The sequence below is a fragment of the Amyelois transitella genome, chromosome 13 (genome assembly GCF_032362555.1).
Source record: "Amyelois transitella isolate CPQ chromosome 13, ilAmyTran1.1, whole genome shotgun sequence".
NCBI classification, from domain to species: Eukaryota; Metazoa; Arthropoda; class Insecta; order Lepidoptera; family Pyralidae; genus Amyelois; species Amyelois transitella.
In genome coordinates this window covers 10,655,335-10,667,411 of record NC_083516.1, presented here as the reverse complement: position 1 = coordinate 10,667,411, position 12,077 = coordinate 10,655,335, and the positions used below count along the sequence as shown (strand labels likewise).

General features: G+C 40.9%; 1 protein-coding gene and 1 non-coding gene across 2 annotated transcripts; one reads left to right on the top strand and one right to left on the bottom strand.

Moving 5' to 3' along the window:
* Positions 1-2,586: 2,586 nt before the first annotated feature.
* LOC132902466 (U2 spliceosomal RNA) lies at positions 2,587-2,779 on the bottom strand. Its single transcript, XR_009657131.1, has one exon. It is a non-coding gene; the product is annotated as a U2 spliceosomal RNA (small nuclear RNA).
* Positions 2,780-3,530: 751 nt separating this feature from the next.
* Positions 3,531-10,637, top strand: LOC132902438 (serine/arginine repetitive matrix protein 1-like). The gene is made up of 8 exons (XM_060947425.1): positions 3,531-3,585; positions 4,830-4,919; positions 6,580-6,688; positions 7,534-7,609; positions 7,992-8,084; positions 8,951-9,062; positions 9,985-10,359; positions 10,626-10,637. Exons 2-8 carry the CDS (start codon positions 4,899-4,901, stop codon positions 10,635-10,637), a joined length of 798 nt encoding a protein of 265 aa, XP_060803408.1. The 5' UTR covers positions 3,531-3,585; positions 4,830-4,898.
* Positions 10,638-12,077: the final 1,440 nt, after the last annotated feature.

Below are 12,077 nucleotides of genomic sequence, written 5' to 3'. Positions count from 1 at the left end.
TAATATAAGTAGGATTTATGTACACAGATAACATCTCAACTCTGTCTTTGAGCCAAACAGCTGAACGTAGCCTTTCAGAGACTGTCGGCTCTGTCTACCCCGCAGGGGATGTTAAAGTGACTATATGTAGGTATGTTTATAATATTAGTAGGATTATATGTGGGTGTGTAATATAACATAAATTATTTATGTGCCGTGTGATTCCCGGCACCAATAAAAAAAAGAATTGGACCGCTCCATCTCGTTCCCATGGATGTCGTAAAAGGCGACTAAGGGATAGGCTTATAAACTTGGGATTCTTCTTTTAAGCGATGGGCTAGCAACCTGTCACTATTTGAATCCCAATCCCATCATTAAGCCAAACAGCTGAACGTGGCCTATCAATCAGACTTTTCAAGACTGTTGGCTCTGTCTACTCCGCAAGGGATATATACGTGATTATATGTATGTATGTACTATACCTATTCTTTTTTGTATTGGTGCCGTGTGGTTCCCGTCCCGGCACCAATACAAAAAGTATAGGACCACTCCATCCAGGATTATATGTATGTATGTAAATTATTCATCTGTATGTGTAACAGATACATGACCTTGAGCGCAACAACAGCATGGCGCTCCCTTTTGCCAAGCACACGCAGTTCCAGGCTCAGATGGTGCGCATTGCGTCCCTGCATCAGAACATGCTGCAAGCTTTCCAGGTAATTGGTGCCAAGGTAATACATATAGTCACGTCTATATCCCTTACGGGGTAGACAGAGCCAATAGTCCCGAAAAGACTGAATGGCCACGTTCAGCAGCTGCTCGGCTCACTGATGGACAGATGGTGCGCATTGCGTCCTTACATGAGAACATGCTGCAAGCTTTCCAGGTAATTGGTGCCAAGGTAATACATACATACATACATATGGTCACGTCTATATCCCTTACGGGGTAGACAGAGCCAATAGTCCCGAAAAGACTGAATGGCCACGTTCAGCTGCTGCTCGGCTCACTGATGGAATTGAGATACAAATAGTGACAGGTTGCTAGCCCATCGCCTAAAAAAAAGGATCGCAATTTTATAAGTAGTCTCTTAGTCGCCTTTTACGACATCCATGGGAAAGAGATGGAGTGGTCCTATTCTTTTTTGTATTGGTGCCGGGAACCACACGGCACCATAAATCCTACACCAGATAATTGATCCTCTGTGGCGCAGCGGTAGTACGCTTGTCTGTGACACCGGAGGTCCCGGGTTCGAATCCCGGCCAGGGCATGATGAGAAAATAACTTTTTCTGATTGGCCTGGGTCTTGGATGTTTATCTATATGTATAAGTATTTGTTATAAAATATAGTATCGTTGAGTTAGTATATCGTAACACAAGTATCGAAGTTACTTCGAGGCTAACTCGATCAGTGTAATTTGTCCAAAAAAAAAATATGTGGAAAGACCTTCGTCTACCCGGCCGGGTACGGGAAGCCGGACGGGTTATGTGGGGCTTGAACCCACTAAAACCACACGGTGCCATCGCCTACCGCTTCGTTGCCAGGAGTGTGAGCTGCCCTCGCTCATATTCCTGACGCTCTCCACGGAGCGGCCAGCGATGTGGCCCGAAGGTAATTTTATCTGACGTGATTCATTTACTGTCACTATTTGAGTCTCAATTCTGTCACTAAGCTGAGCGGTTGAATGCGGCTTATCAATCTGACTGTTGGCGCTGTCTACCCTGCAAGGGATACAGACGTGATGATATGTATGTATGTCAATTCAAAGTCCCCTCAGTAAGTAGATGAGAATGATCGGCGCAATCTGATCATACAATTTTTTCATTTGAATCGTGTGGATCACCCGTAAGTAACATAGGCCAGGCAAAATCTAACAACCGGTCCGAAATCGCGGTCATTATCTATCTATCTATATATATAAAAGCGAAAAACACTCACTTAGGAATCACGAAATCTCGAAATCTACTGAGCCAATAAAGATGAAATTTGGCAGGAAGGTAGATTTTAATTAGGAGGGATCCACTAAGAAAGGATTTTTGAAAATTCTATTCCTAAGGGGGTGAAATAGGGGTTGCAAGTTTGTATGAAACTTCGTCATTTTTAGTGTGGGTTACGCGGACGAAGTCGCAGGCTACAGCTAGTTCTAGTATATCAACGCATTTTGCTATAATTTATTTAGTATGGTCAACATGAAAAAAAAATTGGACATGATATAGAATTCGAAATGCTGAGGATCTTGTTTTAAAGACTTTTCTTCAATAATAAGCTTCCAATTTATTAAAATGATGTTCCGACTGATACCTTTTTACGTAAGCTGTAATTTTTTAAAGTTATAATAATTATAAGTATAATTAAAAAGCACCTATTTATAGATAAATGTGCAATACTAGGTTTAAACAATTCTAGTTTAATGTAAGTTAATATGACTACTAATACATGCTTAATAAATGTTTGCAACATCCGAATTTGGATGTTACGAGCCAGTATGATCGTCAAACTGAAATACACCATGATCGTAGATTCCATCCCACTGTCCTGTTAAAGGGATAGAGATGAGAACCCAAAGGTAATTTCCGACACGGGCTTTCAGCCCTTCTATTAGTATTATGTGGGCCGATCCCGGCGGCACTGCAATGCCGGGCCGACCCGTGACGGGAGTGGAGCGAGCCCCGAACATCCCGTCGGTTTACAAAAATCAGTTTAATATACTGGTCCCCCAGTGGGGGAACTTTCAGATATTAAGCTGAAAAGAACAGATACTACACTTTGATCTTAGCCAAAAGGCCGAGAAGCGATAACCACGATGGGTTCGGTCGGGGTAGTCATGGAATGCGAGAGAATCTCTATAGCGCGGTGTTTGTGACGCGTAAACAGAGCGGCGCCATCTAGTGACGCGCTGTGAACTAACGCGCTACTGCTAGATTTTTGTACGCTCTGATATTCACATAGCCATAGGTATAGCGATATGCTGAAACACTTTTGTTTTAAAATATTGTTGTTTAATTACTTTTTTTTTAATTAGGTATACTAGATTTGTAAAAGTTTTTAACAGTTGTTAACTTTATTGTCCCTGAACCTTGTTTGACACTAATTTAATGACCAAATTTTCTCATAGATACTCATGCGAAAACAACAAGTTGAATTAAATAAAATTGCCTATAGGTTAAACAAAATGAATAATTAAATGTTTCATTTTGTTTACTGCAATACACAAACAATTCCCAATTCATCGTCATCGTGCTCCGTAGTTAGTACACAAAGCACAAGTTCCTTTTATTTAGTTCATCCGGCTGCCAATAGATGGCGCTTTAACTATTTTTACTTTTTACTTGCGTATGGCCTACATCATGAAGCAATCAGAACGTGGCCCTTCAGTCTTTTCGAGAGTGTTGGCTCTGTCTACCCCTCAAGGGATATAGAATGTGTCTGTATGTATGTATTCTTAAAAATGTCCTTATTTTCAGGTGTTCCACAGGTCTATAGAACAAACGGCGTGTGTCCGTGAGAGTATTGACACTCTTCGCTCTTTGGTGAGCGTATGCAGACAAGGTATCTCGGTCAGCCACCAGCATCTCATCGTGGCTGGCAATCTCAGCACCGATGTGAGTTGAATTACATACATACATATACATACATACATACATACATACGCCCCGTTAGCTGCCATTCCTGATGGAATGTCTCTGTTAGGTACTAAGTATACATATAAGTACATATAATAAGTACTTATTATAGCTAATTAAGGACGTCCTGGTAAAGGGTCAGGTCAAGAGTACCCGAAACCGCCGAGCTTGCATGAAGAGAGTTATGAATGTGGATGAAGCGAAGGAAGTATGCAGAGATCGTGGCAAGTGGAAAGAGGTAGTCTCTGCCTACGAAAGAGGAAAGAGGCGTGATTTTATGTATGTAACTATGTTATTATAGCTTTTACAATTTTAGTTCATTTATTTAGTTTACCGTGTGGTTCCCGACACCAGTAAAAAAAAGATTAGGACCACTACATCGCATTCCCATTGATGTCGGAAAAGGCGACTGAGTTATAGGCTTAGAAACTTGGCACTATTCGGTTAGTCGATGGGCTAGCAACCTGCCACTATTTGAATCTCAATTCTATCATTAAGCCAAACAGCTGAACGTGGCCTATCAGTATTTGTAAAACTGTTGGCTCTGTCTACCCCGCAAGGGATATAGACGTGATTATATTTGTGTAGTTAGTTCGAAATCAATTAAATCTCTTAGTTTACCCCTAAACCACATAAGGATCCTACATGCCATAATTTATGATTCTAGACACAGCAAACCGCGTGGAATCAATCCCGCGGGAACTCCGGGATAAAAAGTAGCCTATATGTTATTCTGGGTCTTCAGTTACCTACATACCAAATTCTATCGTTATCGGTTCAGTTGTATAGTATATATGCTCCAATCCGTGAAATCTTTTCATACATACATACATATGATCACGCCTATATTCCATGCGGGGCAGACAGAGCCAACAGTCTTGAGGACGAAATGGCCACGTTCAGCTATTTGGCTTAATGATAGAATTGAGATTAAAATAGTGACAGGTTGCTAACCCATCGCCTAAAAGAAGAATCCCAAGTTTATAAGCCTATCCCTTAGTCGCCTTTTACGACATCCATGGGAAAGAGATGGAGTGATCCTATTCTTTTTTGTAATGGTGCCGGGAACCACACGGCACGTGAAATCTTTGCTTGCGCGATTTAGACAATTCGCTGTTTCTGACCGACAGCGTCGCGTCATTTTATTTTTGTGACTATAGATGTCGCCACAGGTCATTTCGTCACACGATCACCATTTTCGATTGATTGTCGTTTGTCATCAGAGAGTCATCCCGTCGTGCGACGGGCTAGACGAAGCCATCAACGAGTACGCTGCCAAGTTGTCCAGTTACATGGAGAGCACTGAAAACACGGTGAGCGGGTCCCTTGGGATATTTTGTCTATTCAAATTCAAAATTTTTATTTATTCATTATTATAGGATACTTCATAATCTATACTAATATTATAAAGCTGAAGAGTTTGTTTTGTTTGTTTGTTTGTTTACACGCGCTAATCTCAGAAACTACTGAACCGATTTGAATAATTCTTTCACTGTTAGATAGTCTATTTATCGAGGAAGGTTATAGGCTACATTTTATCCCGGATTTCCTACGGGAAACGTCAACAATGCAGGTGAAAGTTGAATGAGTCGGCCATCTGCGAACTTTCCAAGCGAACGCTGCGCAAACCAACAAAGATGGAGAACTCGAAATTTACGCGGACGAAGTCGCGGGCAACAGCTAGTCGCTTAATAATTGTCAAAACGTATGGTTTAACAACATTGGTTGTCGTCAAATAAATTACTTAAAACTAAGTTTTCTGCCGCTTCCAAGGCGTCAGTGCAGAAGAAGCGGTAACAAACTGCACTGCAGCATGTTCTTCAACAACGTTCACTTCACAATATCACACCTATTGTACCGGTCAGGTCAAGTGTACCCGAAACCTACGAGCTTGCATGAGGAGAGGTATGAATGTGGATGAAGCGAATGGAGTATGCATGGATCGTGGCAAGTGCAAAGATATAATCTCAGCTTATCCCTCCGGGAAATAGGCGTGATTTTATGTATGTATGTATGTATGCACTTTTTGTAAAGGCCTTTCTCAATTTAGATTACTGGTTCGAATTGAAAAAATATTTTCGCGTTGAATAGACCATTTATCGAGGAAGGCTTTAGGATATATAACATCACGCTGCAACTATAAGGAGCAAAGAAATAATGGAATATGTGAAAAAACGTGGAAAATTATTTATCCTTGAGGGCTTCAATGATGCCCAAAATAACTATTCCACGCGGACGAATTCGCGGGCACAGCTAGTTGTAATGAACCAGCTAATGTCACCCGAAGATGCGCGCGCGCGATTTTAGCGCCATCTACAAAAAGCAACGAATTAAACGCCACCAAAATAAGAATACAGGTTTTTCGCAAATCCCACGGCAACTAGGTTCTTCCCTATTTTAAGAGTACTCTATGACCTTCTCCAGACTGTTTATTTCAAGAAGATTGGTTTAGTACATAACCCATGAAGAGGTTACAAATAAACTCACTTTCGCATTTATAATATTACACGGGAGGGATGTACACTCAAATATATTTTGAGAAATGTGAGAAGACTTTTATTATGTGTAGGTACTTGTCCGTAAATAGTCTCGTATTATTTGAAATGCTTTAAGTTGTTAGTTGTGCCGAATGGTTTCTGGCATGAATAGAAAAAAGATTACGACCACTCCATCTCTGGCCCATGGATGTCGTACAAGGCGACTAAGGGATAGGCTGTTAAACTTGGGATTCTTCTTTTAAGCGACGGCCTAGCAACCAGTCAATATTTGAATCTCAATTCTATCATTAAGCTAAGCAGCTGAACGTGGCCTATCAGTCTTTTCAAGGCTGTTAGCCCTGTTTCGGCAAGGGTTATAGACGTGATTATATGTATGTTAGTTCCGCCTGTTGTTAAATTTTCTTCAAGTTTTTCAACGTTTAATACGTACATATATATGTATATTGAGCCTCACTTATAGTACGTGTTATTTCAGCACACGTCTCATTCAAGAAAGAGTCTGAAAACCAAGGGAAAGAAGAGCTCATTGGGAACTTGGTCCAAATCCGGCCTCGGGGGAGGAGTTGGAGGGAAATCAGTCTCTGGTAATGACACCGCAGAGCTTTATCTGTGACACTGGGTTCGAATCCCGGCCAGGGCATAATGAGAAACAAACTTTAGAGTTAGTATCTCGTTTACACAAATCTCGAACTTACTTTGAAGCTAACTCAATCTGTGTTATCTGTCTGTAATAAAAGGCTAAGACTGTAATGTAGTTGCAATAGTAAAGTGTAAATTAATGTACCTATGTATTTGTCGTACTATGCGTTTCCATATTATCGATAGTGGACTTTGAAAATCATCTACCCAATCGATATAAAATCGAATGGTATCGAAGACTACAATAATATCGATACTATCGACACTATCAACAGAATTGATACTCTAATGATAGTAACTTTGATCAATACTATCGATAGTATCAATTCTATCGATAGTAACTTTGATCAATACTGTCGTGTGGTTCCCGGCACCATTACAGTGCCGTGTGGTTCCCGGCACCATTACAAAAAAGAATAGGACCACTCCATCTCTTTCCCATGGATATCGTAAAAGGCGACTAAGGGATAGGTTTATAAACTTAGAATTCCTCTTTTAGGCGATGGGCTAGCAACCTGTCACTATTTGAATCTCAGTTCTATCATTAAGCCAAATAGCTGAACGTGGCCATTCAGTCTTTTCAAGACTGTCGGCTCTGTCCACCCCGCAAGGGATATAGACGTGACCATATGTATGTATGTATCAATACTATCGATAGTTTTGACCTATCGATACTAGCGACACTGTCGATAGTCCTATCGATACTATTGCTTTAACTCAACTATCGACAGCCTACCGATAGACTTTCGAAAGGACTATCGATCAATAACACTACTCTTTGTATTCACAGGCACTCGACTATCGATGTATTCGTTGGACACGATGCGTATCAACCTCAAGCCGAAATCATCCAAAGATATATCCAGGTGAGTATTGGACACGGATACATACATCTAGTCGCGTCTTTATCCCTTACGGGTTAGACGGAGCCCGCAATCTCGAAGACGGAAAGGCCACGTTCAGCTGTATAGCTTCATAATTTTGCAGTAGTAAGAACTGAAATGTGCAAATTGATATTCTATACATGAATTGAAATTAATTGTAGAAAACGCTGCAGTGCAGTTTGACCGCCTCTTCTGCACTGACGCTTTTGAAACGGCGGTGAACTCGGTTTTCAGTCATTTATTTCACGTCAACCCATTTTGTGACACCGAAAGATATATTGATATTGATATAAGTGATATTGAAATGTCCCATAAAAAAATGCATAAAATTTTTGAATTTGAATTTGAATGTAATTTCTGTCAGCGGCGGCACGTCTAAGATCCGTTGCAGCAAGCCGCGACGTGCGCCCGCGTCTCCCCGCTCCCCGCGACACACCGGCAGGAAACGATCTCCGAGGTTATCTTGTTTATTTACATACATACAGACACGTCTATATCCCTTGCGGGGTAGGCAGAACCAACGAGTCTCAAAAACACTGAAAAGCCACTTTGAGTTGTTTGGCTTAAAGATATAATTGAGATTCAAATATTGATAGGTTGCTAACACATTGCCTTAAAGTGGAATCGCAAGTTGATATGGCTATCCCTTAGTCGCAATTTACGACATACATGGGAAAACACTGAAAGGCCACGTTCAGCTGTATGGCTTTATGATGGTGGAATTGAGATTCTAATAGTGACAGGTTGCTAGCACGTCGCCTACAAGAGGAATCGCAAGTTGAAAAGTGTTATAATAAGTGAAAGCAGAGAGTGATTACGTTAGTTTATTTCTTGTAAAAAAATTCTTAGATACACATAAGAAAATGACACAGCTGATGATAGAAGAGAATGAGCAGTAGCTCTTATTTTGTATCTTGACGCATTTAACAATGGCCAGGGTGTTCGCTATTGAAATCATAATCAAGGTTTAACAATAAGCCTATACCTAAGTCGCAATTTACGCCGTCCATGGTATGATATAGAGTAGCTCTGAAGTGGCAGATCACACGGCAGTACTGCCCTGGTATAACTAAAATGCCGTTATCTGCCAAATTCTTGTTTTAAGTAAAACGTCAAAAACTGCGGTAAAAATTTAAACTGATGCCATTCATCAATGAGAACGCCTATTTATGACTTAAAGGTACCAAAAAGTCGTATATACAGATCGAAAGAGATTTTTTTTTCTGATTTTACTGGTAAAAAAGGTGTAAATCCTGATGTCAGATAACGGCATTTTAGTTATACCACGGCAGAGTATAGTAACGCTGCGTTATCCATTTGAAGGTCTCGGCGTCCATTAATGAGAGACCCCCACTCTGGGCGCTCCAAGTCCAAGCGGAAGGTGCAGAGAGAAACCGAAATCAGGACTATGGTGGAGACAGTCGGTATTGTCACTGTGAGTATCAGAGTTATGTGGCTGCTAGGGTTGCCAACTTTTTTTTACAAAAAAAAACGTATAAAATTGTTTTGAATGGGAAAGAAATAAAGTACCTATTTGGAAGATAAAAAAGTATTTTTCAAATTTTATGGTTTTATTGCTTTAAAAACGTATTATTGTGTGCTTTTCGCACATGCTAACGATTTCTTGCAACCTTTAAATGTTTCGAAGGTTGTTTGACAATCAAAATTTAAATTTAAATAAATAAATTGTTTTACGCACCACAGTAAAAGTTGGAAATAATGTATTTTCGCATACCTACGTTATTTATATGCAAAAGTATAAAGTAGGTATTGTTACCAAAAATAAAGTAGAATACGTTATTATAAAGTATGGTTGGCAACCCTATATGTGGCTAACCAGCTCGTGGAGAACTGGGACCAGGGATCAGTAGGTGCTATAAAAAATATTGTTGTCACCTGGTCCTAAATAACTTTTTGGGCCTTGTGTGGGTTGTGGGCATGGTAGTGCATATCGCATGGATGTCGTAAAAGGCGTCTTAAAGGAAAGGCTAATAAACTTGGGATTCTTCTTGTAAGTGATGGGTTAGCAACCTGTCACTATTTGAATCTCAATTCTATCTTGATCTATACAACTGAACGTGGCCTTGCGGTCTTTTCAAGATTGTCGGCTCTGTCTACCCCTCAAGGGATATAGACGTGATCATATGTGTACACAATTTAATGTTTTTAGCCATTCGTCAATAATGTGAGGTTGTTAGCCCATCCACTACAAAAATAATCACAAGTTTGTTAGCCGATCCGTAAATCGCCTTTTACAACATCCACGGGTAATCTGTGAAGTGGTCCTATATATTTATAACAGAGTATTTATTTAAGCAAATTATTTTACAAAGAAAACTTTTTTTTAAATTATTTAGTGCACTTCAAGCCACGTGAGTGTCGAAGTGAGCCCCCTCCCGCTCAAGTCGCCCAAGCGCCGCAGCAAGGACACCCCCCCGCGCTCCGTGCGCCCCTCCCCGCGGCCCGCCACCCGCCCCTCCCCGCGCCCCTCGCCCCGCCCCCCGCTGCCCCCCCACAAGTCCCCCCCGTCCCCGCGCGGCGCCGCCAGCCCGCCGAGGTTCAAGAGGAGAACGCTTCCTCCCATGAAAGAGGGGAGCATGAAAGCGGCTCTTACCACCATATCGAATGAGATACCGGAAGCGAGTGCGGCTATAAGACCGATTTTGATGAGTAGAGGCGATAAGAGAATCGCGGAGAAGCTGAAGAGAGAGCGGCAGATGAAAGAGATTGAGGTATTTTTTTTTGCATATTTTTTTTTAATTTTAGTTCTATTTAAATCTCTAGGCATGGTTCAACAAGTGTAATGATACTCTTAATGAGTTGGTTTCACCATGTCACAATAAACAAAATATTATTCACAAAATAAATTTTAAAAAAAGTACGAATTCTCCCTAAATATTTTTTGTTGAATGTTAACTGTAATTTCCACATGGCTCATGACCTTGGATCTCTTCATATAGGAATCTAGGTCAATTTATGACGCATTTTCCTTCTGCAGTGTCAAACTTAATTTAAGCAAAACGATCATCAATATTTCTTTCCTTCATAGGTTCCTGAAACCCCGCGTTCAGTGAGTAACATCGACACGCCTCGCTCAGCTAGCAATAACGACACTCCCCGTTCGGCCACACCTCGCTCCTTCAACGAAACGACCCGGGCGGCTGAATCGTCCCGGGCAGTGCCCGATTCACCCCGCGCAGTTCCTGATTCACCCCGCGCAGTTCCCGATTCACCCCGACCTGTGACCGAGTCGCCACGGGCAACGTCGGAAACTTCCAGAGCGGTCAGTGCTCATTCGGCGAGGAGGGGTGAAATGATGACGTCTGAGAAACGCTGTGAGATCGCCGCTAAGGAGAGGAATAGGGTGAGTTTTAGTTATAGATTTAATTTAATTTTATAACCGGCTAGAATCCTCAGAAATTAAGATACCCTACGTTAATGCTGATGGCCTATTTCTAACTAAATTTCATCCATGTCGTTCCAATAGCTTTTAATGTCATTCATATCACTGGTGAACTGTAACGCCTTGTAAGTTCCCGGTTCGCCCCGGGCAGTTCCCGATTCGGCCCGGGCAGTTTTGGAAACTTTAGAACTGTGACTGCTCATTCTGCGAGAAGGGGTGACGTGATGACGAGTAAGAAACGATGTGAGAACCGCTAAGGAGAGGAATAGAGCGAGTTGTTAAAATAGTTTTTATTTTATTACTAGCCCCGTAACATCGCTTTTTCCAGAAAAAAAAGTATCCCACGTAACTTTAGAGAGGGGAGTTAGGCTAGGCTAGGCTAGGCTATACCTATGCAAAATTACTTCAAAATCGATGGAGTAAATACTTAGCTATTGACTACAAAAATACAAAATACGTACATGTAATCACGTCTATATCCCTTCTAGTACAGAGACATCAAATAGTCTTGAAAAGACCGATACGTTCAGCTATTTGCCTTAACGATAGAATTGATTGAAATGAATAGAAATACAAATTGGGAAATTTGTGTCTATTGTGGTAAAAAGCATATATGTTATTTATGTGTCCCTGCCGGCTGCCGGCCAAAGGACTATATAAAATACTAGAGGCCGCCCGCGACTTCGTCCGCGTGGAAACCCTATCATAACTTAACAATCAATCCCGCAAGAACTCCAGGATAAGAAGTAGCCTATATGTTATTCTGGGTCTTCAGCTACCTACATACCAAATTTCATCGTAATCGGTTCAGTAGTTTTTGCGTGAAAGAGTAACAAACATCCATACTGACATACAAACTTTCGCATTTATAATATTAATAGGATTCTTAGTCTGTCTTTATTTGCCTATACTAAATAACACAGTAACTTTATCCAAAATTTTGATTTATTTAAGATGGTCCATTTGAAACAGAAGTGTATAAATTAATATTTTTTTTAATTACAACATAAAATCAGTGCGGATCTCTTAAACCTTAATTTAACTTCT